This window comes from Sorex araneus, chromosome 1 (genome assembly GCF_027595985.1).
Source record: "Sorex araneus isolate mSorAra2 chromosome 1, mSorAra2.pri, whole genome shotgun sequence".
Taxonomy (NCBI): Eukaryota; Metazoa; Chordata; class Mammalia; order Eulipotyphla; family Soricidae; genus Sorex; species Sorex araneus.
In genome coordinates this window covers 2,802,966-2,830,170 of record NC_073302.1, presented here as the reverse complement: position 1 = coordinate 2,830,170, position 27,205 = coordinate 2,802,966, and the positions used below count along the sequence as shown (strand labels likewise).

General features: G+C 54.2%; 1 protein-coding gene and 1 non-coding gene across 2 annotated transcripts in view; one reads left to right on the top strand and one right to left on the bottom strand.

Annotated features, from left to right (window-relative positions):
• The window catches only part of NUP214 (nucleoporin 214), an 88,595-nt gene that overhangs the window by 27,179 nt on the left and 34,211 nt on the right, over window positions 1–27,205 (top strand). The window contains exons 15-24 of the mRNA XM_055140152.1: window positions 1,422–1,508; window positions 1,626–1,775; window positions 3,887–4,045; window positions 7,621–7,724; window positions 10,758–10,940; window positions 11,582–11,667; window positions 11,769–11,852; window positions 15,509–15,742; window positions 16,414–16,581; window positions 18,485–18,575. Coding sequence (XP_054996127.1) covers window positions 1,422–1,508; window positions 1,626–1,775; window positions 3,887–4,045; window positions 7,621–7,724; window positions 10,758–10,940; window positions 11,582–11,667; window positions 11,769–11,852; window positions 15,509–15,742; window positions 16,414–16,581; window positions 18,485–18,575 — 1,346 coding nt within the window. The remainder of the gene's footprint in view (window positions 1–1,421; window positions 1,509–1,625; window positions 1,776–3,886; window positions 4,046–7,620; window positions 7,725–10,757; window positions 10,941–11,581; window positions 11,668–11,768; window positions 11,853–15,508; window positions 15,743–16,413; window positions 16,582–18,484; window positions 18,576–27,205) is intronic.
• On the bottom strand, window positions 9,461–9,589 carry LOC129400958 (small nucleolar RNA SNORA22). Its single transcript, XR_008628003.1, has one exon. It is a non-coding gene; the product is annotated as a small nucleolar RNA SNORA22 (small nucleolar RNA).

Here is a 27,205-nt window from a genome sequence, read left to right as displayed (position 1 = left end):
GCAGAAACCTCCACCAGGTCGAGTGTGAGCATCGCAGGCCCCCCACACGGCCTTTGTGTGTTCCCGGAGTCCCTGACTTGCGAGGGGGAGGCAGACTCTGGCCTTGGTGCCTCGTTCATGGCTCCTCCAAAACGGGACTCCGCCTTGGGACCGCACCTGGCAGTGCTTAGGGGTTTCTCCTGGCTCTGCACTTTAGGAATTACTCCTGGAGGTGCTTGGTGCTTGGGGTACTCTATGGGATACAAGGGATGAAACCCGGGTCAGCCTCTTGCAAGGCAAGCGCCCTCCTCGCTGTACGATCACTCTGGCGCTAGTAGTTTAGATACTTTTTCTTTTTTTTCTTTTTGGGTCACACCCAGCAATGTTCAGGGGTTACTCCTGCCTCTGCACTCAGGAATCACTCCTGGCGGTGCTCGGGGGACCATATGGGACGCTGGGAATCGAACCCGGGTTGGCTGCATGCAAGGCAAACGCCCTCCCTGCTGTGCTATCGCTCCAGCCCCGAGATTCTTAAAGTGAAATTCCAGGACTAGGTTTGCAGCACACTTAGAATAAAACCCAGGCTCGCTGGTATAGTACTGCTTTGTTTGGGGACGCCCACACCTAGCGGTGCTAAGGGGTTGCTCGTGGCTTTGCACTTAGGAACCATCTGGCGGTACTGGGATAGGGGGCAGTATATAGGGTGCTAGGGATTGAACCTGGGTGGTCCACGTGTTAAGTAAATGCCTTCCCCGCTGTGCTATCGCTCCGTCCCTCCATGGGATAGTCTCGCCGAACCCGTTGCCTTAACCAGCTGCCTCCCTGTGCCTGCATTGACTTGCCAGGACATGCCAGAGCCTGTCCAGCCTCAGGGTCTATATTTGTTGTTCTTGTGCTTATAACATGCCGCCCGCTCCTTTTGAGCTTTGTTTTTTTGGTTTTTTTGGTTTTTTGGGTTTTGGTTTTGGTTTTTGGGGCCAATACTCGGTGATACTCTGGCTCTGTGCTCAGGGATCACTCCTGGCAGTGCCCAGGTGACCATATGGGAGTGTGGGGGATCACACCAGGTCGGCTATGTGCTAGGCCAGCGCCCTAACCATCGTAGTAGCACGCTGACCCCCACCCGCAGTAAGTCCCTTGGGACTCGTTCCATCTCCCGCAGTGCCCCCTTTCACCCTCCTTACTTCTTGTCCTTTTTCACTGACTTACGGCCTTGCTTGTGCCCAGTGGCAGAGACGGGCAGGCGAGCGGGGTCCCCTGTAGCCACACAGTCGACAGCCTGCCTCCTCCCGGCAGGCTCCCAGGACAGCCAGCTTCAGAAGAATGAATACCGGCCAGTGACAGAGGCGCAGCCCCCTAGCCAGGGTGGCACGGTGCCCGTCACTGCCGGGCGCCAGGATGTGTGGTGGGAGCGTCGCCAAACCCTTTGCCTTTGCTTTCAGATGAAGCCTCTTCAGCCCCCCTCGACAGAGAAGCAGGCGCATCCGTGGAAAGACTCGGACCCCGTCTTGGCTGGGATCGGGGAGGAGGTGAGCTTCTTCCTGCAGTCTCTCCCCGGAAGCCGCTCTGCCAGACGGTTTCGTTCTGGCCTTGGCACTCACTGGGCCCTGCCCCTCAGCCTGAGGCCCTCTCGCTGGCTCCCACAGATCGCGCACTTCCAGAAGGAGCTGGAAGAACTGAAAGCCCGCACCTCCGAGGCGTGTTTCCAGGTGGGCACCGCCGAGGAGATGAAGATGCTGCGGGCAGAGTCTGACGGCCTGGACGCCTTCCTCCTGGAGATCCGGGACACCACCGAGGTCTGCCTTGCGTCTTCCTGTGGGCGTGTGCGGGCTGGGTACTGCTCCCGCCAGTACCTGGGGCCGTTCAAGGCCGGGGGGACCCCAGGGCAGAGCCTGTGCTCGGCCCCGGGATTGTGTCCTTACTGCTGTTTTTTTCCTTGGGGGGGGGCGGGGGTGGGATTCAGTGCACATTTGGTGTTCAGGGCTTACTCCTGGCTCAGTGCTCAGGGATCTCTCCTGGTGGCTCTTCGGTGGTGCCAGGGACCAACCTGGGTGGCTGCCTGCAAGTCCTTGGTCTTCCCTGCTGAGCCTTCTCTCGGCCCGAGTCACACTTCCGGGAGTGTTGGCGCTTTTGTTTTTGTCAAGTAAATACGCAATTTTTTTCTTCTATTTACATCTATTGTTTATTTGGCTTTTGGACCACACTAGCAAGGCTTCCTCCTTGCTCTGTGCTCACTCTTGACGGTGCTCAGGGGACCTTCTGTGCTGCTGGGAATTCAAATGGGGTTTGCCACAGTGCACGGCGAGCACCTTACTCCCTGACTGTCTTTCAGACCTGAAGTAAATCAAGTTTATGAAAAGGGGAGAAAAAGTTAAAAAGTTGCCATTAATCTAGTTTACCTACCTTTTTTATTTCTTTTATTTTGTGGGGGCGGGGGTGACTCCCACAAGTGCTCAGGGCTGACTCCAGGCTCTGCACTCAGGGATCACTCCTGGCGGAGCTCAGGGGACCTTAAGAGGTGCTCCGAGTCACTCGTGTGCCAGGCAAGCACCTTCCCTGCTGTTTATCTCTCTGGACTCGAAAATTCACTATTTTTATAGTAAAGCATTAGTTTTCAGCCTGATGCTGAAAGCAGAGCCATCGCCTGGGACCATGGCAGAGGCCGGGCCCTGCTCCCCGCTGTGTGGGGGCGCAGTGCTGGGCGCGGCCGCCTCTCGCTGCGCCCTCAAGATTTCCTGTATTGGGGCTGGAGCAATAGCACAGCAGGGAGGGCATTTGCCTTGCACGCGGCCGACCTGGGTTCTAATCCCAGCATCCCATATGGTCCCCTGAGCACCGCCAGGGGTAATTCCTGAGTGAAGAGCCAGGAGTGACCCCTGTGCATCGCCGGGTATGACCCAAAAACAAAAAAAAAAAAAAAAAAAAAAAAGATTTCCTGTATGTCTGTTTTTCATTATCCAAGCTAGGAAACTTGAGTTTAGCCGTTGAAGTGACTTGTCATAATGGCTCAGTTCCCCATAATAATGCCAGTGTCACTGTGCGGGCTCACCCCCGGCCCCCGTGTCTGTTCTGGGAAAGAGACCAGAGACTTCTCTCTCAGGGAGTTGTCTTTGGGGAATAGTAGGTGTTTTTGTTCATCAAAATATGGTTTCTTGGGGCCGGAGCGATAGCACAGCGGGTAGGGCGATTGCCTTGCACGCGGCCAACCCGGGTTCGATCCCCGGCATCCCATATGGTCCACCAAGCACCGCCAGGAGTAATTCCTGAGTGCAAAGCCAGGAGTAACCCCTGAGCATCGCTGGGTGTGACCCAAAAAGCAAAAAAAAAAAAAAATATATATGGTTTCTTGTTTGAGTTTGGCGGGGGGGGGGGGGGTGGGGGAAGGGTGGGCACGCCTGGTAATGCTCAGGCTTACTCCAGGCGTTACATTCAAGAATCACTCCTGAGTTCTTGGGCACCACCTGATGGATGCTGGAGATTGAACCCGGGAAGGCTGTGCGCAAGGCAGATGCCCTCACCCGGTGTGCTCACCCTGGCTCTGAAATGCGTCTTTCTTAAACCCCCAAACAGGGTCAGGAAATCATTCCGCAGCTGGCCCAGAGTTCCCTCAGCCGCTGCTGTCCTGAGCACTGCCGCGATAGTCTTGTGGCCCCCGGGCTGTCGGCCGAGCGGCATCGTGTGGACAGGCTCGGGCTCTGAGCCCTTCCGACCCACTTCACCCGCGGAGTGATGCCAGCAGGGCTCCCCCAGAGTAACACTAGGGTCTTTCTCGGGGGGTGACTTGTTTTCATGACATGACTATTTAGCCTTGGGGGGAGAATGTGCGTTTAATCCTTGAGAAGTTCTGTCCTGCTCGCTGCGGGCGGGTTGATTTCTCGGTCAGTGAGTGCTCCTCCTCCTCTCCTAGTCTCTCCACGGGGATATAAGCACCCTGAAAACCACTCTGCTGGAGGGATTTGCCGGTGTCGAAGAGGCCAGGGAGCAAAACGAGCGGAACCGCGACTCCGGGTACCTGCATCTGCTGTATAAGAGGCCCCTGGACCCGAAGAGTGAGGCCCAGCTGCAGGTAGGGGCTTCCCCCGGGCGAGGGCGAGGGGCTCCCCGCAGTGCCACAGAGTCGCTGGCAGGGAAGGCGGCACGGCGCTTTCTCTGCTCTGGGCTCCTGCTGCCAACAGTGCCGTGAGAGATTCTCTTCGCCCCGCGCCCTCGCTGTCGTCACAGGGCTCCTGCTGGGCGGTCAATCGGGGCAGCGGCCCGCTGCAGGGCCTGCTCACCTAGGCGGCCGCGCCCTGCTTTCGACATGCCTGAGTGCAGGCACCCAGGGTCAGTGGCGGCGCCCGCAGGGCCACCTGCATGGTTGTGCGCTGCATGTGCCACATGGAATCCGGGATCCAGTGCCCGCTCTGAGCCCTCTCGGGGCTTCCTGACGGAGTCACGAGCTTGTCGGGGCTGCCGGAAGGGGCAGTTGTCTGTTCCCTGCGCCGTGTGTAGAGAGACCTCTGGTCTGGGCATCAGTTGCGCTGCAGGATGTGACCCTGGTGCCCTACCCCACCACCCCCCTTAGGAGGGACCCTGGGGCTGGAAACTGGGCTTGGGTGTGCGAGGCAGGCACGCGCCCTACCCACGGGGCTCTCCAGCCCCAGCGTCCCCTTTAAGAGAAGGAAACTGAGCCTCAGGCTGAAGCGCTTCCCGAGCTGATGGTGGAAGTGACGGGCAGGACTGACCCTTCTCCCTGCCTGGTCGCTCTCGCCGCCACACGTCGGCTGCGTCGGTCTTCTCCGTGGTCCTTAACTCTCGGTCACCCTCGAAGTCTTTGTGGTTGTTCATCTTCCCCTTACCCAGAGAGAGTGCGTCCCGGTGTCGGGTGGGTTCCTGCCCACCTCTCTCTCCCCGGGTGCCTGGAGTCCCCGTCGACGGAGGCTTGGCTTCCACAGGCTTGTCCTCTGCCCCTGGCAGATCCTCCCGCCTGCTGGTTCCGGGCCACCATCGCCACCTTGCGCCTAGAATCTCCCCGCTAAGAGGACACCGTGGGGCCAGAGTGGGAGACTTTGTCCGAGGCAACCCTTCGCCACCTGTAGCCTACAAAGGGAAGCCTTTGCTTTCCTCTCCCCTGTGTTCTTGGGCCGTACTCCGCGGTGCTCAGGGAGCACTCCTGGGTGGCTCGGGGTCACATATGCAGCGCAGGGGACCGAACCCACGCGGGCCTGGTGCGAGGCAAGCGCCTGCCCCGCTGCACCAGCTCCCGCCCACTCCTCCCTGTTTTCCTCTCCCAGAGGTGGGGGGAGAGCTGGCGCTGCTTCTGCTCAGTGCACGGGTTGGGGGGGAGCTGAGGGAACGCGGGAGGGGCCGAGACTCTCGGCCCAGGAGTCTAGGCACTGAGCGTGGCTGCTGCTCCGACCTGCCAGGCGGCCTCTGCCGCTCTGCACGGGAGCCAGCGCCAAGCCGCAGGGAAGAGGTGCTGGGGACAGGCCTCGGGACGGTGTTTCAGATCTGGTAGACAGCGGGGAGAGCAGTGGGAAGGAGTGAGGCCGCCTGGGCCCCAGGGCCGAGGAGGGGCTTCCCTGCGAGCCTGGGGCCAGGCTCCTTCCTGGAGTCAGCCTGCGGGAGCGAGATGACATTTTCCCTTTTTCAGTTGGGGCAGATGCCTTCATTCAAAAATAATCTTGGAAATACCGTGGAACATAACTGTCGTACAGATGGAAAGAGCTTCTCCTAGTATATTCTTATTTAAAGAAAGTGCTTATTTTGTGTTTCATTTTTTTGAGAATTGGCATTGCCTGTCCAGTGGTGTTTATCACAGATTCTTTTATTTGTTTCGGTGTTGGGTGTGGCCCAGTGTTTAAAGAAAGTTGTCTTGGGCCTAAAATAAGTTAATGGGTCTAAATTTGCTCTGGGCCAGAGCCACGGTACAGCGAATAGGGACTTTCCTTGCACGCAGCCGACCCAGGTTCCACCCCGGGCATCCCGTATGGCCCTTCATCACAGACAGGCGTCATCCCGAGTGCAGAGCCAGGGGCATCACCTCAGTATCACCAGTGTGACCTCAAAACTAAAATAAATAAAATTGAAGAAATGAAGTAAGTTAACAGGTCAGAATTTTAGTAATGCTTAATTCACTTTTTAGTACTGACACTGTTCTTTGCTTTTGAGAAAAAAACTAGTATTTCTCGACGCTGAGATGACTTACATGTACTGTGCTATAAATAGATGGGTTCTTAATTATTTTTAGCACCGTTTTCTAGATAATTTTGTCTATTAGAGTTAATTTCATAGGTGAGAGAGCAGAAGCTGAGTGTATACTGTCAAGAGTTCCAGAGTTGGTGGAAAATCCCCAGGCCAGGTAGAGATACTTTACAGGAGCTGAAAAACGAGAACTAAGCCAGAACATTCGCTCCCCAGAGACCTCGGGCTAATGCGCCTTTCGGAGTCTCTTCTCCTTGCACTGCTCCCCAAGCACAGTTCAAAAGATTAGTCATTGTAAATTATAACGTCCATAAGATGGTGTTAAAATTTGTGTTTTCCTTGTTATGATTCTCAGTATAAAAATATGAAAGATATTTGGTACATTTTTCCCCATAGCTCTGGGAAACTATGCCATGAACCTTTACTTTTTTTTCTTTAAATTTTTATTCTTTTTAATTTTTATAAAGTTGTTCAAGTCATTTATTGCATTTAATCTTTCAACACCAATCCCACGACCATTACACCTTCCCACCACCGTTATTTCGAATTTTTCCACTACCACCCAAGCTTGCCCCAAAGGCAGATGCTCAGCAATTTATTTTGTATTTCTTGTTATGAATAATCCACTAAAAATTTTCCAAAAAGGTTTCCTTAGAGGAAAGTGTATGAAAATTGTTTAATTTCACCTTGGAGCCATTAAGCCCCTGTATAAGAGATTACTAACATGTTGTTACTGGTTGAACCTTGTGTTTTTACGTGTGTGTGTGTGTGTGTGTGTGTGTGTGTGTGTGTGTGTGTACGCACATATATATATATATTTTGCTTTTTTGGGTCACACCCGGTGATGCTCAGGGGTTATTCCTGGCTCTACACTCAGGAATTACTCCTGACAGTGCTCAGGGGGCTAATAGGATGCTGGGAATCGAACCCAGGTCAGCCGCGTGCAAGCCAATATTTTGAACAAAGTCCGTTGTGGTGTGCTATTCTTGGTGTATCCGTGGCATCTCTGCAGCATGTTGCTCTTTTACAAGGTTTATTTGTGTGTTTCTGGAACGTGGCTATTATATGACCTCACATGGTGCCCAGAGGCAGTTCGTGGGCGTGACTGTCAGGGAGCCGGAAGCACAGGGAGATGGAGACGGTCCCATTCCCGACTCATGCAAGCCTGTTGGTTTCAGTCATAAAACCCGCACACGTGGGTATTTCACCAGATTCATTCTCGGGAACGTTAGTGGTTTGTCCTGAGCCTGTGAAGAGGGGCCTCGAGCATGGCGGGGGTTGGGTTCTGGAGTTTGCAGCTGCTGGGGTTCTGTCAGGGCAGGTGAAGGGACTCATCCGCCCCTCTCTGAGGTCCCCAGATGAAGTCAGCCCGGTGCGGGGTGAGGAGGCATCACTGCAGCGTGTTGCTCTCTTCCAGGATTTATTTGTGAGTCTCTTGACCTTTACTTTTTCTTGCAGGAAATCCGGCGCCTTCATCAGTATGTGAAGTTCGCTGTCCAGGATGTGAATGACGTTCTAGACTTAGAATGGGATCGGCATCTGGAACAAACCAAAAACCAAAAGTGAGCCAGTGTTTTCTCCATTAACTTTGGTATTACCAGAACCTTTTCCAAAAATGGCTTAGGAGCAATTTTTTTTTTAATTTACATTTATTTTTGTTTTCTGATTTTGCACCTAGAAGTTTCTTCTGCAGAAAAGCAGCACTCAGCAATTGATACAAATTGATACAGTTTGTGCTAGTGAAAAACTGGGTTCAGCCTAGTCCAAAATCAGTGGAGTGGCCTCAGAAATATGGCCATAGTGTTTCCTCTTTTTCCTTTTTATTCTGGGAATCAAGCCCAAAGTCTTTCGTGTATAAAACATGTCCTTAACTCACAAGCCTCATCCCTAGCCCACAGTGTGTTTTTCTTTTTCTTTTCTTTTTCTTTCTTTCTTTCTCCCCCCCCCCCCCGATTTTTGGGTCACACCAGTGATGCACAGGGGTTGTGTTTTCCTTTTAACGTAGTAAACCATTGAAGTGCATATACTTAAAAAAACTAAATATTTTTGTTACTAGAAATGTACAAGATCTTATATAATTATTGCCTCCATGACATATGAGAAAAAGCCAGTTATCACAGGTGATCTAAGTGTGGAGGCCTAATTAGAGAGATGAGCCTGTGAGATTGAGAAAACATACCTGTATTGACAGGTGGGAGGAAGAGGAGTTTTTCCTTCATCCTTTTCGTTGTACTGCTGTTTTTCTGAAGAATTGTGTGTCATCAGTATGAACAATTCAAAGGGTGTGAGGAAGGATGGCAGAGATAGCGAGGGAACTTTCTGCCCTAGTCTTCTAGGTCTTTGGTCTCACACTAGACGTTTTCTGGAAGCATGAGATTACAGCACGTCAGGGTGTTTTCTTAGTTTAGTTTTTTTTTTTTTTTATTTTGGGGTGGGGGCACCTTGGTGTACAAACTGTCATCCGTGGGGATTGCATCACATTGTAAGAACAGTGAAGTGCCGGCAGGAAACTTACCCCAGAAAATCTGTCCTCCCCTCGAAACACTGGATTTCAGAAATATCGATACTTGATGAATGTGATGAGCCCTTTGTGGAATGAGCCCAGGAAACTGTTTCCTTTTCACAGTGCTGTGGCTTCACACAGCTTTCACGTGGACCATTGTTGGTGTGGTGTGGTGTGGAGGGCGGGGCTAGAAAGTGCCTTAGGTCCCAGGGATAATAACTCAGCAGTTATCCCCAGTAGAGCATTTGCCTTGCGTGTACGGGACCTTGGTTCAGAAACGGGCCCCATTAGAAAATGAAAAAGCGATTGCTCCTGTGACGACTTTGCGCCAGCCTCAGGCACCGCGGCTCGGAGCATGGATGGGGGAATAGGTGGGCTTAGAGCTCAGGTGCCGGGTGGGGCTGGTGCCTGGCCGGCACCCTTGTCCCTTAGGGTGTTGGCTTGCATTGAAGATTTCACAGCGCACACCCCTGGTTCCGATTGATGTCCACCCACTTGATATCTACCCACGTGTAGAAAATGGCTTTGTGGACTGGAGAATTAGTACGGCAGAGAGGGCACTCGCCTTACACACAGCCGACCGTTGGGTCCCTGGCACCAGCATGCCCTTCCAGCAGTGGGCCTTGAATGCAGAGCCAGGACTAAGCCTGAGCACAGCTGGGTGTCACCCCCTAAGACCCAGCAACAATAAAGCAAATGGCTTCACCTGACAGTGAAAATTCTGCTGTGTGTGGTAGGTGGATTTCTCTTCACTCTCTCAGAAGTTTGCTTTTTAAAAAAAAAAAAATAAATAAATAATGTGCTGACTTTCTGAATACACTAAAAAGAATAATCCTTTAAATGCAGAGGTACAGAAAGTCATTGTCTTAGCACAGAGTTAAAGCCAAGGGGACTCTAAGGCACACTTGGGTATTCACTGAGCAGTCAGTGAAGTGCGTGTTGTTAAAGAAATTGGACTGTTCCCTCCTCTCTGCCGGCGGCTTGCAGCTACTGTGTGGCAGCATTCTGGCTTGCGGCTACTGTGTGGCAGCACTCTTGTTTCCCTCTGGTCCTGGGCCGGCTACTGGGCCCTGTGCTGTGTGGCATGTTCACCGGCCCTCTGAGCATCTCCCTGGCTTATTTATCTATTTGATCTTGGGGCCATCCCCATGGTGCTCAGGACTAACTCCTGGCTCTGCATTCAGGGATCACTCGTGAAAGACTCTTGGGACCAGATGGGATACTGGGGATCGAACCAGGCTCAGCGTCGTGCAACACAAGCGCCCTCCCTGCTGTGTTGTTGCCCCAGATCCTTGAAACGCCTTTTGAAAATGTGTGTTGAACACTTTTTTTTTTTTTTTTTTTTTTTTGCTTTTTGGGTCACACCCGGCGATGCACAGGGGTCACTCCTGGCTCATGCACTCAGGAATCACCCCTGGCGGTGCTCAGGGGACCATATGGGATGCTGGGATTCGAACCCGGGTCGGCCGCGTGCAAGGCAAACGCCCTACCCGCTGTGCTATCAATCCAGCCCCTTGAACACATTTTAGAACCAGAGACCGTTGTTCCTCTGTGAAGTTCATTGGGTACAGCGGGTGGGGTGAGTGCCTTGCACATGGCTGACTCGGCTCTGATCCCCAGCATCCCTTACACTCCCCTGAGCACCAGGAGTCATCCTGAGTGCAGAGCCCCAGGGAGCCCCAGAGCATCTCCGGGTTATTCACAGGGGTGGGCTCCCTCCCTGCTGTTGAACTGGGAGCTGCTTCTGTGTGTGGACCACTGCTCTCCAGACCTCCAGGGGGCACCTCTCTCCCCCTGCAGGAAACTGCTTCTTTCGATTGCTCCATCGTTCACTTTACCCCTTGCCCTCCCCTGCCCACAGCTGCTCTGTGTTTCTGCCGCCTGTGCTGGACGCTTAGCCTCCGCTGCCCGTTCTGCCCGTTCTTCCCTGCCACCCGCACTGGCCTCGCATCCCTCTTCACACCCTGCTGCTCTCCTCCCTCTCCGCTCGGTCGTGCTCCCCTTGGTCCTCGCCCCCTTCTTTCGCGCTTCTGCTAAGATGTTGCTTTACTTGAAGCACTGATGGTTCGTTTTCTGTCTTTGCTGACTATAGGCGCCTGCTGGTGCCAGAGCGAGAGACGCTGTTTAACACCCTTGCCAACAACCGCGAGATCATCAACCAGCAGCGGAAGAGGCTGAATCACCTGGTGGACAGTCTCCAGCAGCTCCGACTCTATAACCAAACCTCCCAGTGGAGCCTTCCCCCGGACGCCCCTCCCCCGAGCTCCACTCGCAGGTGTGCGGGGAACGCTCGCGTGCCGCTCCTCAGAGAGGCCGGCTGGAGGGGGAGACTTGGTGGGCCTGTGTGCGGTGGTCTGACTGTGTGACCCGCCGCGGCCTCCCCGCCCTCTCTGAGCTATTCCTTTTCCTACGGACCGGGGCCTCCACCTGCCTGCGGGTGTTCTTGTGTAACTCCTCTGAGCGCCTGCGCCCGGCCCGGGGGCTCGGCTGAAGGGTGCCCAGTGGCGCCAGCAGCCTGGCGTGCCGGTGCTGCCGGGTTAGTGAAATGTACCTGGGAGGATTAGGTTGACTTGTCTCAAGGCCCAGATTCGTCGTTTTGCTCCGGTGTGGAAACTTCCAGACGCCAGCGCTTTGCTCATTCGCCCCTGCAGTCGCCGGGGCGCGTCGCCTTTCCCCGCGAGGCCGGCCCGTAGGCTCGCGTGCCCTTTCTCCGGCAGGGTCAGGTGTCTGTGGGGTGGGCGGTGTTGAGGCGCGCTCTCTTTCCTGTGGATTGATGACACCGACGGCTCCGGTTTCCCGTTTCTGTGTTGGGGACGCGCTGCTCCCCTGCGTGAGTGTTTGGAGGACAGCGGGCGCCTCGCCCCCTCGGGCCTCTCAGGGCCAAGTTGGTTTGTGTGTAACACTACCCTCTTTCAGTTTTGACAGTGACCTTGAAAGCCTCCGGAACGCTTTGTTGAAAACCACCATAGAATCTCATTCCAAACCCTTGCCCAGAGTTCCAGGTACATGTCTGCCTCCCAGTATTTTAAACCCTCTTTATTCTCTTTGATCTAACGACAGGAACCCAGCCCCAAGCATTTATGGACGTGCTTATTTCTTGCAGCTAAACTGTCCCCGGTGAAACAGGCTCAGCTGAGAAACTTCTTGGCCAAGAGGAAGACCCCGCCTGTGAGATCCACAGCCCCAGGTAAAGCCTGGTCCTCGGTTTTGAGTCAGCATACCCAGTTGCTTTGGCTGCCTGCTGCTCTCTGCACTGCCCCGTCCGCATGGCAGGGTGTGCTTCCACGGCTCAGTCGGCCCAGCCTGAATGGGGCGTTGGCTTCACACTGCATTTGCGAACTCCTGAAAAGGCAGTGGTGGCTGAGAACACTGCAGAGAGGAAGACATGTGGGGCTGGAGCAACAGCACAGCGGGGAGGGCGTTAGCCTTGCACGCAGCTGACCAGGTTTGATTCCCAGCATCCCGTATGGTCCCCTGAGCACCACCAGGGGTAATTCCTGAGTGCATGAGCCAGGAGTAACCCCGTAACCCCTGTGCATCACCAAGTGTGACCCAAAAAGTTTTTAAAAAAAACTTTTTTTTTTTAAAGGCATGTAATTGATGGAGAAAACTTGCTTTTTGCCATCAAATTATCTTGATGATTACTTGAATTTTCTTTTTTGAAATACTTGCTTTGGAGACCATAACTGTTTTTTTTTCCCTTGAAGTTCTATTTTGAGATGATTATTATTAGTAGTAATAATGATAATAAATAACAATAAACATCAGTATCCTTTTGACACTTAAATAAGGCAAGACAGTTTACTCCTACTATACTACAATTTACTAGTTTCCTATAATCATGGCAAATAATTTTTCAAAAATGTTAATGATTGGGGCCGGAGCAATAATACAGCGGGGAGGGCGTTTGCCTTGCACGCAGCTGACCCGGGCTTGATCCCCATATGGTCCCCCAAGGACTGCCAGGAGTAATTCCTGAGTGCGTGAGCCAGGAGTAACCCCTGTGCATCACTGGGTGTGACCCAAAAAGCTAAAAAATAAAATTTAATTTTTTTTTTTTTTTTTTTTTTTTTTTTTTTGCTTTTTGGGTCACACCCAGCGATGCTCAGGGGTTACTCCTGGCTCTGCACTCAGGAATTACTTCTGGCGGTGCTTGGGGGGACCATATGGGATGCCGGGGATCGAACCCGGGTAGGCCGCGTACAAGGCGAACGCCCTACCCGCTGTGCTATCGCTCCGGCCCCTAAAAAAATTTTTTTAAAAAAAGGAAAAATGTTAAGATGATTATAGTTTAAATTAATTTTTTAATGTTTTTCCGTATCTAATGAAATTTTTTTTGGGGGGGTGCACATTTGTCAGTGCTTAGGGCTTCTGGCTCTGAGGGATCTCAGGGATCACTCCTGGCTGGACTTGGGAGACCATAAGGGGTGCCAGAGATTGAACCTGGGTCAGCTGCATGCAAGGCAAGCACTGTACCTGCTGTACTGTTGCTTTGGTCCGATGTGATTAATTCTCATGATTGTTAATTGGAAAAATATGCAGAAGTACGAAAGATTCTAAAATTACTTGTTCTTCAACCCAGATATTGTAGCACTTGACATGGGCCACTGTTTCCCTGCGGTCCATTCTCCCTGGGCTCTGAGTAGCCGCTGGTGAGGTGGGCTTTAGTCCAGGGTTGCCTGCGTGTTCCCTTTGCTCTTCCCGGCCTGACTCGGCACACCCTCTTCTGTTTGGGCCTCTTCTGCACCGTGCGTCTGTTCGCCTTCTTGCTGGGGTGTCTGACTGCCGCAGTTTTTGTGTTCCACCGGCCTGTTCAGCTCCATTGAGCAGTGCTCTTGGCCTTGTTATACCTGCAGATGTCCACGGACCAGGGGGCATTTATAACCAGCATGGTAGCCCCCTGGTCTGTGTGGACTGGCACGGGGCTGTGGGCGCGTGGTTGAAGAACACGGCCACGCAGAATCCCACTGAACACTTGTACTTCGGAACATGGCTGCACGGCTTCCCGCTGAGTGAACGCCTGTGCGTCTGCATGAACGTTTACTCTCCCGTCTCCTCACCGTGGAAACTTGCTGGTCCCAGTTTCTAGCTGTATTAGAATAGGCTGTTTCCTGCGTCTTCATGTACAAATCTCTTGGGGTAGCCTTGAGTTTGGCCCCATGGCTGGGCGGCCTTGTCCATCATTCTCACCCGGGGGCTTGGCTTCAGCAGCCCCCCAGGGTGGCTGGACCACTTCCGGCTTTCCCGTCACCTGTGAAACGTTCAGCCGCTCACACATCCTCGCCAAACTTGGTATTTCCCAGTGTTTTCCTTTGAGCTTTTCGGGAATAAACTTGTGTGTTTACCAACCAGTTGGCATCTTTTTCAGGTACTAGATTAAATCTTTTGCTCAGTGATCTTAGTGATTTGCAAAAGTTTCTATAAATTCTGGATAGGCCTCTCTTGGTTTATAGGGTACCCCCTTTCATTTATAGAAGTTTTTAATTTTACAATAGACTTTCTTCATCAGTCACTACTTTCTCTCTGTCTGTTTTAGAAATAATTATTTGTAGGTAATAAGAGAGTACACACCTCCATTGTTGCTGTTAGCTCTCAACCTAAAATTGATTTTTAATGACAACTTTATTGACACATAATTTGTATGTTAGAAATTTCAGCTACCTGAAGGGTGCAGTTGACTCTCGGGTTAGGTTTCTGAATTGTGTGATTGCTCAGCACCTTGCAGTGTGAGAAGATCCATTCCCCACGTGACCTTCCTGTCTCGGTGCAATCACTCCCTGTTCTGCCGGGGCCACCACTGACTGTTTCTTTCTGTACCTCCCATTGATTAGATTCTCACCCTTGATCTTGTTGAAATATTTTTGGTGTCCCCCGCCCCCAGTTGAAAAAACTCTGCTTTAGGGACTGAAGAGATAGTACAGTGGGGAGGGCACTTGCCTTGTAGACGGCCAGCCCAGGTCGGATCCCGGCATCCCATAAAGCCTGAGCCAGGAGTAACCCCCTGACATCACGGTTGTCACCCAAAAGCTTTTTTAAAAAATGAAAGGAGAAACACTAATGGTTTAGTACATTCTGGTAGTTCAGAGCAAATTACGTCACAGAGTCTGCAGTGATGTGCTTACAGGACAGTCAGGTTCAGGAAACATCAGCGGTGCTTTTGCATAGGAAGGGCAGGGGATGGTCTCGGGGGCCACTTTGTTCTATTCTGTACCCTGGAAACTGGATTCTGGAGTTCATGGTGGAGCTGCCCATCAGGGCAAAGGAGAGGAAAGAAACCAAGGTGGTCAGCATCAGTCAGTGAGCCCTCCCTCCTTCCCCTCTCTCTCTCTCTTGTTCTTTCTCTCTCTCTCTGTTCCCTTCCCTCCCTCTCTCCTATTTTCCCTCTCTCCCTCTCCCTCCTTCTCTCTCTCCTGATTCATTCAAAGAATCACAGGATTTCTCTGAAAACGGACACGGACACACTCGGAATAGCAGGCATCTTGCCTTTCTTGCATCGTTCCCAGTTTGGTGCCACGGGGGAGGCCTGTCTGTTCTTCGCTGACGCTGCTATTCTCCCTCTCGCAGCTTCTGTCTGGTGAGGCCCACGGCCTGCCCCGAGCACTGGCCTTCACCCTGACTCTCCCCGCACTCTTTCCACTGGACAGGCAGAATATCCTTGTCCTACCTGGCACAGTGTGTTTTAATGGTTTGGGCACCTTTGCTCGTATCTGATGACAGCTGCTTCCGGTGGCTAAGTAACAGGGCGGTGGTACAGGCCGGCGCCCGTCTCTCAGCTGCGAGCACGCGATGGCAGTTGGGCCTGCCCCGAGTTGTCTAACTGCTGGTCGCTTCGGGCTTTTGCAGCCAGCCTGTCTCGGTCGGCCTTCTTGTCTCAGAGATACTTTGAAGACCAGGATGAGAACAGCTCCACCTCCTCCATCTCCCAGTCCCTGGACAGCGAAGATGCGGCCGCGACCTCGTCTCGGCACGTGCCTGTGAGCCGCACGTCCTCCGTCCAGACCACACCCGTCCAGCCCAACATTGTGATCCAGACCTCCGCCATCCCCAAGTCTCATGCCGTGTTGCTGTCCGACTTAGGTGAGTGCGCATCGAGGAGGAAGCGTGTTCCCGGCAGGCTGCTGACTGCCGCACGCCCGCCTCCTGCCCGTGTTTTTTCTGCTGACGCTCCCAGAAGGCTGGTGTGAAGGAGGCGTGTCCCCTTGAGAGCGCTTGCCGGGTGCCCCCCGTCCCTGCTTCCCGGGCCGTGGCTCCGTCTGAGGCAGCGTGGACAGTCCGCGTCCTGCCTGAGGGTTCGCCCCCACTGCTGCTGGCCGTCGGCTCCCACCGGCCTCCTCGTGTCTGGCAGCTCCAGTCACAGGAGCCAGACTTGGCGCTGCAGTGATGCTTTCTGAAAACTGGGGCTGCCCCTGGCACTGGGGCCGGGGGTGGCGCCACGTGGTGCCCAGGGCAGAGTGCAGAGTCTTGCACCCGCTGAGCAAGTGCCCTGCCCCCTGCGTCTCCTGGCCCAGTGGGGCGCTTCGGGGACAGGAACCCTGTGTGGCTCTGCGGGCAGCGGCGTGCCTCGAGCACGCGAGAGCCTGGGGAGGTTGTGATGGGGGGGTCCTGGGGCGGCTCGGACAGTCGGTGGTGGCTCTCGTGGCCACGCGTGCACTTTGTGTAGAGAATGCCGCAGGACTGGCACGGAATGCTGGCGGGTTTTCCCATGTTCTCTCTCACCTGCTCGTCCCTCGTGGTTCTTTTCCCCACAGCGACGGCGTCGGTGTCTCCTATCAAAGTCGCTCCCCCGGGGGCCGACAGCACCGTGCTCCCCACGAGGACCGTGAAGCACGGCGCCCCCGGGCCCTCGCAGGCCAGCCCGGCCTCCCAGGCCGCCGGGGCGGCAGCGCTGAGACGGCAGCTGGCCAGCCAGGCCCCAGGTGAGCCCCGCGTGCAGACCCCTGCCAGGGAACAGTCGGGGCGTGAGGCCCGGGGTGCCTCCCCGCCAGAGGTGCGGCTTCACCCCAGCGCAGGAGACTGCCTGCGGCGGCCGCCCTGTTTCCTGGAGACCTGAGGAGGAAGAGCAGCTGTGACGCCTCCTTCTGGGGGGCGGGAGACGGGTGCTGCTCGCTTGTGAGCACGCGGGTGGGTCTGGTTTCAGTCTTGGCTCTGCCTGGCGGGTGCCCTCAGCAGTGCTCAGGGCAGATGGTGCTGGCGGGGGCACTGAGGCGCTGGTGCCGTGAGCTCCAGCCTTCTGTGCTCTCTGTCTCCCTGGCCCCGCCCAGTGGGCTGCTGCTTCCCCTTTCTGTAATAATGCCTGTTTAGGTCTAAAAGTGGCCTTAGCCCTTGGGCCAGCTCGTGGCGTTAGGCTGGTCTCAGGGCAGCCCGAGAGCTTGTCCGGCAGGCAGGGTGCAAACCCAGATGGACTCCCTGCAGCACCTGGCTCCCAGAACCCCACCTGGAGTGACCCCTGGGCACAGGGCCGGAGGCAGCCTGGGTGTCGGCCCTTCACACCCGCTCTCCCCACCCCGCAGTTGTCCCGTGGGGTCTTTGTGTTTATTTTGGGAGACCTTGTCCCAAGAGTGCGCAGGGGGCCTGAATCATTCTTGCAGTACACAGCACAGCACTCCGTGGGTCCATTTAGGGGCCAGGTGATACTGTGTGCCTGGCTGGCATGCCAGCCTACAGGCCTGTTCTCTTGGCCTATCTAGGTTTATTTTGTCATATAGCATCGTTGGGGGTTTTTTTGTTTGTTCTGGGTCTACACCCAGCTGTGCTCCGGGTTTAGTCCTGGCTCTGCGCTCAGGGACAACCGAGATGGAGCTTGGGTCAGCTGCGTGCAGTGTAAGAGCCTCACCTGCTCTAGGACCTGCTGCACCACCTTCTAGGGTCTTAAAGGTCCCGGCTCTCCTTGGGTGCTCGCCTTTGGAGTGGCCTCACGGCACTTCCGGTGGCCTTGACAGCCCCTCAGCACTGCTGGGATCGTCCCACATGTAAAGAAAGAAAAAGGAAGGGCTGAAGAGATAGCATAGCAGGGAGGGTGTTTGCCTTGCATGCGGCCAACCCAGGTTCAATTCTCAGCATCCCAATATGGTCCCCTGAGCACCGCCAGGACTAATTCCTTGGTGCAGAGCCAGGAGTAACCCCTGAGCTTTGTTGGGTGTGACCGAAACAAAAAAAAAAAAATAAAGATAGGCAGGTAGGTCTGTCGGCAGACCAATCCCTGTTACTGTTCCTTAACTCAGACCTCTTGGCCACGTGGCCCGGTCCTTGTCCAAACTGCCTTGCGCGCATTTTTCATTGTATGTAATCTCACGCTGGCGTGATCTGCATTGCAGAAGAGACTGTTTCAGACACTTGCATTCTCAGCCGCTAATCAAGTCTGATAGTAACAGGCCATCTGGATGGACGGGAGGAGGGAGGCGGACATTGAGTACTGAGTGCATGTTGCTAATTCTGGCACTTCCTGCCTTTCCCAGAAGGGCCTTCGCTGGCCAGGAGGGGCCGAGAGGTAGTCCGGGCACGGGGCACTCGCCTTGATGGGCCAACCGGGTTCAGTTTTGAGCTGCAGAAGGAGTGATCCTGAGTGCAGAGCCGGGTAGAGGCCACCGCCCCGCACCCACCCCCAAACAAGAGCCGGCCCGGAATGGTGGGGCCCCTTGGGTGGTACGTTTGGTTGAGTCGCACAGAGCCGCAGCCCATCATTTCTCTCCCGGGAGCCGGCCCGGTGCGCGACTAACTTCCTTCCGCCTTGCCCGCGTGTTCATTGCCGGGTGGCTAGGGCTTCTTACCCTTTGCTGTGCTGCAGTGCCGCCGATACGCCTCGCCCTTCTTTGTTCACAGCTGTGAGCACCTTGACGGAGTCGACCCTGAAGAATGTCCCTCAGGTGGTGAACGTGCAGGAGCTGAGCAGCACTCCGCCCAACTCCGTGGGGTGAGTCCGCCTGCAGTAGCGCGGGGCCGCCTGCAGGGGGCAGCCTTGCCGCACTCGCCAGGGGCGTGGGGGGTGTGGCCAAAGGAACTGGGCACTTACATGGGGACCACTGTTGGGCTGGGTCTGCAGCTTACCGTGGCCCGCGCCTGTAAGTGTGCCACCTACTCACTCTGCCGCGTGCCGTGCCAGAGGGCACAGGCCGGCCGCAGGCCTCTCGTGGGCTTGTCCCCGGAGCTGCTGGGTCCTGGAGTCCCAGCCTCCGCCCTGTTGCTCTGCTGCAGACTGTCGCTCCGAGGACTCAGTGGTGGCCTCGAAGGTGTCGCCCCTGCAGGCCTGTGCTCCCTTGGCTCTCGTGCCCCACGGGTGACAAGGGCGTCTCGGAACGGGCTGCTGGGTTCTGGTTGAGGGCTGCGTCACTTCCGCCAGTTTACTTTTCATCCATGCTTGTGTTTGTTGTTTTCTCTTTCCTGTTGGGAGGGAGGGGCACATCTGGCAGTGCTCAGGGGTGACTCCTGGTGGGGCTCAGGGGACAGACCGTACGCCGGGAATTGAACCTGGGTCAGCCATGAGCAAGGCAAGTGCCCTCCCCGCTGTCCCACTGCCCCGCCCCTTTCACGGGTGTCTAGAATGTGAGGTGCTGCCCCCTCTCGGAACCCGGGCCCTGGGCTGGCCCTGTGCCCCGTGGCTCCGTGTCCTTTCTGTCTGTGATCTCTGTGGCCCAGGGGGATCGGAGACACATTTGCTCCCTGGGGCCGAGGAGACGGTGAGACGCGGTGGAGCAGGCTCAGGCAGTGCCTGGGTGTCCGGAGCCGTGAATGGGGCAGGCCCCCCCGCCCGGCACCTCTGCTGGGCTTGATGCCCGGAGCGGCTCTGCCCGCTGCTGTCTGCCCTCTCCTGGCCTGGCCTTTCCCCCTCCCGCATGGTCTGTTTATCGGTTGTTCCAGTTCCAAGAATGTCTTTGTTATCTCAGGGCCACACGCAGGGCCAGAAGACAAGCTCCCCGCGCTCCTATCTTGCGGTGACCTTGAGACTGGTGTGCTCTGGCGGTCAAGGTGGCATGTGTGGTTGTTGCAGACTTGTTGGGGGGGGAGAACTGCGCAGTTCTAGAGCTGGGTCTTGTCGCCAGCTTCCAGGATGACAAAGCAAAGCCCCCGAGAGGGAGGGTGCCCCCTCCGACCGGAAGTCAGGCATCCTGGGAACGCTGGTCTGGCACTGCTCAGCCCGGTGGCCCTCGGCCACGGTGTCTCGCCGCACCCGCGCCTGGCTTCGGCTCCTTCAGGCTCTCCTGCTGCGCCTGGCTCCGGGCCCTCGCCGTGGAGGGGGCAGTTCTGCACTTTGCCCCTTTCTTCTGACTTAGGAAAAACAGATTTTGAAGTTCCTAGGCAATCTTGAAAACTCCCTGTTCCTTCCGCGCAGATGTGGGACCTTAGAGTGGTTGATTCTTTTAGCGTCCAACAGGAGGGACAGAATACGGTTACCTTGTAATAGTCGCAGATAAGCCCGGTGCAGTTGAGAGAAGTCGGTGTTTACCCAGCCTCTTGCTCCCCACCCTGTAGTCCTGACAGAATGGCTGGTTTCCATCTGATTCCGATTCTTGTCCAAGGCTTAGTCACTCGATTCAGTGGGTCCCACGTGGCGTCTGCCTGAGTTTTGGGAGTAGTCACGGACAGGACATAGAATATCGTCTTGAGTGACATATAGAGGGCCAGGAAGACTCACTGCCGGCAGCACATCGCGGCAGCGTAGAGGAGTTTGAAGAGTCTGAAGTACCAGTTGGGACTGGGCGGGCGGCGGGGGTTGGTAGGCGGGGGTGTTTAGCTGGCAGGGACAGTGACAGAATTGCCAGCCGAGAGGGGAGGAGACGTGTGGAAGCCCAAACATGCAGAAGGACCGAACACTGGAGGGAAGTTGAAGGTCAGTGTGGTGGCGACCTGGCAGGAAGCGTGGGGGAGAGCAGGGCAGAGGGACGCGGAGAGCGCATGGCCAGAGTGACCAGCGCGGAGAGAGAACAGGTTTTCAGATGAGGCAGGATCGTTGCTCAGTGGCGTGGTCAGTGCCTGCCAGACAGCAGCCGGGAAGCTGGTGCTTATTCCTTCATTCCGTCACTCACTCCCGAGTGAGCGCTGGGGGGTCCTGGGCCGCAGAGCAGCAGTTGGCGGGACTGGCCCGCCACCCCCCTCCCTCCTGCCCTCAGAGCAGGGGTTTGCCTGTAGTGGGCGGAGATGCGCACAGGGGAGAGCCCTGACACTGCTTGGACCCCTTGCAGGTTGAAAATTACTAGGTCGTAGGCCCCCCGAAGTCTGTGTCATAATCTTGACCTTCCGAACTGCGGGTGAATTATGAACGTGTAACAGTGTTAGGCGGTGATGTGTCAGCTGGATTCCTGGCCGTGGCTATTTGACCTTTGAGTAATGGTGCCAAGACCAGAGAGTTTGCCTCCAGAAGACCCTAAGGAGGAGAGACCCCAGGCAGGGCCACGAGCAGGAGGATACCTGGAAGGCTCGAGAGGGAGCCAGGTAGCCTGTCAGGGGGCGGCCAGGGCCCAGTGAGGAATGTCTAGGGGGCCTTGTCCTCACCTGGCTGACCACTGGGTGCTTTTTGGATGTTCAGTAACCTGATGTGATGATTCATGGGTTGTGGTTGCTACTGTTTTTCCAGTTCAGCAAAGGTGGGTTGGTTGGTTGGTTTGAAGTTGAGGCCCAGGGCTGGAGAGAAAGGACAGCAGAGAGGGCGCCTGCCTTGCACCAGCCCACCTGGCTTCAGTTCCTGGTGGTCAGTTCCATATGGTTCCCTGAGCATCGCCAGCGTAAATCCTGAGTGCAGAGCCAGAAGTAACCCCCAGACATCACTGGGGTGGCCCCCAAATTAAAAAAAAAAAAACTAAAATTGTAAAAATTAAAAAAAATAAATATGGAGTCATGAGTCACTTCAAATTCAACTTTTTTTTTTCTTTTTGGGTCACACCTGGCGATGCACAGGGGTTACTCCTGGCTCTGCACTCAGGAATTACTCCTGGCGGTGCTCAGGGGACCATATGGGATGCTGGGAATCAAACCCGGGTCAGCCACGTGTAAGGCAGACACCCTACCTGCTGTGCTATCATTCCGGCCTCTCAAATTCACCTTTTTTAAGTGTAAAATTCTGAGCTCTGGGGCTGGAGCGATAGCACAGCGGGGGAGGGCATTTGCCTTGCAGGGGGCTGACCCGGGTTTGATTCCCAGCATCCCATAGGGTCCCCAGGGCACCGCCTGGAGTAACCCCTGAGCATTGCTGGGTGTGACACAAAAAAAAATTCTGAGCTTTGAGAAAGTCAAGTACAGTCTGGTTGAAGCGCAACCTGGATCCTATATTGAGCACGAAGCAAGGGGAGTGAGTCAGGAATGGGAGAGGTGTGGGCAGCAGCGAGAGCTTTGTAAGATTTTAATGTAGTGTTTGTAACAAAATTGATCTTTTGACGCTTTTTGGGGTTTTTTGTTTGTTTGGGAGCCACGCCCGGCTGTGCTCAGCGCTTTCTCCCAGCTCTGCACTCAGGGGTCAGTCCTGGAGGGCTTGTGGGACAGTATAGGATGCTGGGGGTGACCCACACCAGTCTCATGCAAGGCCGGGGCCTTACCCACTGTACTATCCCTCCAGCCCCCTCGGAAGCGTTTTTAAGTGTATAATTGAGTGGCATTAAGTACATTTATGGTTGCTGTAACTCACCACTGTTTATTCACATAACTGCTTCTTCGTCCCACACACACATGTCACCCAGATGACAGCTCCCGGGAATCTGATCGTCTTAAAGTTTGCCTATTCTCGGCGCACTCTTCACGCCCGGGGTCTCCTCTGAATGAGAATGTCACTGGCTGTGTCTGTTTGCTTATTTCCGACACGCGGAGAAACCTGTGTTCTCCCTTGACACGTTGCCATTCATCTCACACCTTTCTAAGCTACTTCCGTTCAGTGAAACTACCTTGCCTCACTAATAAGGAGAAGAGAAACACTTGCCTACTCAGCTGCTCCAGCTGAGTGTTTGTCTCTGAATCTGGCTTACTGCGCAGGCCTCTTCAGTTCCCTGGGAGAGTTTATGTAGATTCGTTATTTTATCCTTATGTTTGGTAGAATTCGTTCTGAACTGAGCAGTTTTGGTTTTTAGCAGAGAAAATCTTTCAGCTTATCTGCTTAGGTGACCTTTGCTGCTTTAAGAAATTTGTCTTTTCCATTTTAGTTGTAAAACTTTTTTTTTTAAGATCTTGGATGTGTGTAAGAGTCATTCCTATGTTAATTTGTATCTTCTCTTTTTATCTTTTTACCCCTTTAATTAACGTGGTTAAAGGTTGGTCAGTTTCATTGATCAAAAAGAACAAGTTTTTTGTGTCATGGGTCCCCCTCCCCCCCATTATTTTTCCACTTCATCTTTTTATCCTCTCTGTTTAAACACCCGGTGTCATAATCCAGTTGTTTGGGGCACCAGCCCCACACAGCGTGACCTTCTCAGCCACTGTCTCCGGTTTCCCACCCCCGTGTCTTCCCCCTTAGTCGGCACAGAATCATTTATTTCATGTTGCTTGTTACAACAAAATGGTAAGTGAAATTATCAGATAATAGCTCAGTAGAAGAAACCTTGTGAAGATTGTTATGTCTCACGGCGGTCATTGAAGTCACCGGGATTTACCGAGCCGTTTGGTGCTGGTGGCGCCTCCGTGTTCCTGCGTCTCTCACTGAGCTTAGTGGCCTTCTGGGCCCCTTCCCCCTCCCGTGTGCTGGGCGCCTGCCGGGCCGTCAGGGCTGTGGGTTTGGGGGGTGCTGCCTGGCTGCTTACGGCCTTCGAACGGGAGCACCGCTCGGCCCGCCCCCGCCCCCGCTCCCGGCCAGCGTGCCTGGGAGCTCCGGGGTTTCTGCTGGTGTTTCTCCCGAGGTCGGTCATCAGGCGCGGAGGCTGGGCCGCTCAGCCGGCTGCAGTTGTGCGCTCCTTTCCTGCGTCTTCACCTACATCAGTCTTGGGGCTGGGAGTCAGCCCGTCACATGCAGGCTACGCCCGATTCATCTTCAATACTTTTTTTCAAGGGCTGGAGCGATAGCACAACGGGGAGGGCGTTGCCTTGCACGCGGCCGACCCGGGTTTGATTCCCAGCATCCCATATGGTCCCCTGAGCACCACAGGGGGTAATTCCTGAGTGCAGAGCCAGGAGTAACCCCTGTGCATCGCCGAGTGTGACCCAAGAAGGGAAAAAAAAACCTATTTTCAATTGTCCTTAGGTCTTACTCTCCCTCCCTTCCTCTCCACCCTCCCCTTCTTTCTCCTTTCTTAACTTAGTCACTAGTTGGAGGTTCTTTTTCTTTTTTGGGCTTTGGGGCCACACCTGGCAGTGTCGGGGCTCTTCCTGTTAGGGTGCTCAGGGAGCCTTGCAGGAAGTAAGCGGTGAGCTCAGAACAGGCCACTGCCTCGTGTTCTGTGGCTGACCAGTCCCGAGCCCAGAAGCCCATCCCGTGGTGAGTACTCTTTGTGCACGTCATGATGGCTCGTGAGAGCGTGTACTTGGCTTCTGTTGATCGGAGAGTCTGTTAATGTCCGTAGGCCAAGGGGGCTGCTAGTGTTGTCCCGGTTTCCTGTACTGGTGATTGCTATCTCCTGTTCTGTCGGTCATTAAAAGTGGTATTGAGGATATTTTCTTCTGGGTTCGGGTCAGACCCAAAGCCTCACAGAGGGGACGCGTGTGCTCTAGCCACATTCCCAGGCCTGAGTGTTCAGTAGAGCCGTGAGTTTGCGCATTCCTGTAGCCTCCTCGTTGGTTTCAGCTGTGCTCGGGGCTCCCTCCTGGCCCTGTGCTCGGGTCATCCTGGTGAGGCCTGGGGGTCGCTCCTGGCTCTGCACTCGTGGATCAGTCTGGGCAGGGCTCACAGTGCCATTCGTGGTCCTGGCGGTCACCCCGGGTTGGCCACGTGCAAGGCGAGTGCCCTCCCTCCTGTTCCATCGCTCCAGCCCCTTCCCTTGTCGTTCAGTCAGTGTTTTGGTCGTATATTTGGAAGCTCTGTTAGTAGTTGCATAAATGCTTAGAATAATTAGATTCTTTTCATGAAATGACCTGGTCATCATTTCGGAATCGCCCTCTTTACCCTTAGTAAGATTACTTTGAAACCTTTTTTCTCCGATATTAATGTAGCAACTTCACCTTTATTTTGTGCTACCATTATATGTGTATGCGTATGTATATCCTATATTTATCATTTTCCACTCCTCATTTTTGTAGGGAGAGATTCTGCCAAGCTGGGCTCAGGGGCCCCGGAGCTGCTCTTTTTAATTTAAAAAATAATAATAAAAATAAATTAAAACATCATGATTTGCAAATGTTCATAGTTGGTCACTGCAACCCTTAAGTCAACTGGCCTGTGGTTTGATGTGACGCCAGGGTCGCAGTGCTTTGGGGACCTGTAGCACGACACCCAGCGGTGCCCAGGGGGCGGGTCAGTGCCCAGGCTGGAACCAGGACTCCCGCACACCCAGCGCGTGCTCCCTCCCTCGCCCTGGATGTTCCTGTGTGTAGTAGTGGACCTCTTGGGCCTTTGCCTGCTCGGGGCTGGGATGCCGCAGTCGGGACGCGAGTGTCCTGCCGCTGGTGGCTCGCCCGCTGGCTGCTGGCCGAGGCCTGCGCCCCCCATTGAACGTGGCTGTTCCATGTTGGGTTTGGATCTACCCTACTGTTGCCCATTTCCCTCAGTTGCTCTTTGGTTCATTTTTCCTTTTTCTTCCTTCTTTTAAATTGAGAGGGTGGGTGGTGTTTTTTATGACTTATCTCTCGTTGATGGCTTCCAGGTGACTGTCTGCATCAGGGCTTGCAGCCAAACCTCCAGCCCCGTCTGTCTGATGCTCCGCAGTGAAGCACGGCAGCAGGCTGGAGTCTGTGACGTCACAGTGCCACCGTGTTAGTATACATCGTTACCTCTTGATTTTAAAAAGAGGATGATAGCCTGATAGCCCTTTCTTTTTTTTCTTTGCACTCAGGAATTACTCCTGGTGGTGCTCGGGGGACCATATGGGATGCTGAGAATCGAACCCAGGTTGGCCACGTGCAAGGCAAACGCCCTCCTCTCTGTACTATTGCTCCAGCCCCAACCCCTAGAAAACTTTTTCCTTGGGCTATAGAGTTGGAATCATTCAGCCTTTGTATGTGTGCCAAAGATTGGCACAGAATAAGGGATGAAATTAACCCCCCTCCCTATTTTGTTTTGCTTTTAAAATAACATTGGGGCCAGAGAGAGTGGTTGGTAAGTGCTCACCTCACACACTATCCCCCAGGCCGCTCCAGGAGCTGGTATGACCCAAAAATCACCAAAATGACAGTCACTTGATCAGAGAGGTAGCGCCTTGGCTGGAGTGTGTGCTCTGCACACAGGGGCCCAGTTCGTCTCCGAGCACCAATCCAGGAGTAAGTGGCCCTTGAGCATCACATACACACACACAATAATAATGTTAGAAATGACTGTAGTGTAAAAATATTGTTGGTTCTTATCACAGTGTTAAGCAGATGATTAAAAAAATAATAATGAAACAACAGGTTGGAGAGAGAATGCAGCAGGGAGGGCACCTGCCTTGCATGCAGCAGGCCCAGGTTCAATCCCTGGCCCAAACAGTAAAATAATAGGACTAGGAGCCATAGTGGTAGTCTGAGAGTGAAGCTCACCTTGCTCGTGGCCCACCCTGGTTCCATCCCCTGCACCAGCACCATACAGGGTCTCCCAAGCATCTCCAAAAGTGGCCTCTGAGCACCAAGCCAGGAGTAACCCAGAGCACCACTGTGTGTGGCACCGAAACAGAACAGTAACATGAAAACTCCCTTTATTCGCATTATAAACTTTGACTCTACCTGATTAGACATGAGTCTATAAAAGTTTGGTGGTTTTCGTCTGATTGCTTCACCACCGTCTCAGCTGGGTTCCCCTGTGGCAGGGACGCATGGAAGACCAGCATGTTGTCTGTTCCCAGGAGCCGGACACAGCAGCGGCCAGAAGCACCCTTCTGTGGGCACACAGTCATCCCGCTTCAGTTATTTAGTTTATTCCTTTTTGTTGTTGTTTTTTGTTTTTGGGGCCCCACCTGGCGATGCTCAGGGCTTACTCCTGGCTCTGCTCTCAGGAATCACTCCTAAAAAAAAAACAAAAACAAAAACAAAAAACCAAGGGGTTGGAGCGATATACAGCGGGTAGGGCGTTTGCCTTGCACGGGCCGACCCGGGTTCTAATCCCAGCATCCCATATGGTCCCCTGAGCACCGCCAGGGGTAATTCCTGAGTGAAGAGCCAGGAGTAACCCCTGTGCATCGCCGGGTGTGACCCAAAAACCAAAAAAAAAAAACAGGAATCACTCCTGGCAGTGCCTTGGGGACCGTATGGGATGCCGGGGATCGAACCCGGCAAGGGCCAAGACCAGCACCCTCCCTGCTGTCCTGTCTCTCCGACCTCAGCTATCTGGCTTCTTAGCCTGAGGTTGCACTGAGCTGCATTTCTCTGCAGGGCTGTCACGTGACCCCGAGTGTAGGTCCTGTAAAGCCTAAATTTATGCGTTTGGGGATTTAGAATCCCTGTGAGATTTGTAGCATTATCCCGGGTAAATAGACCTGCAGTTGTACTCAAACTTCTTCGTGTGTAATT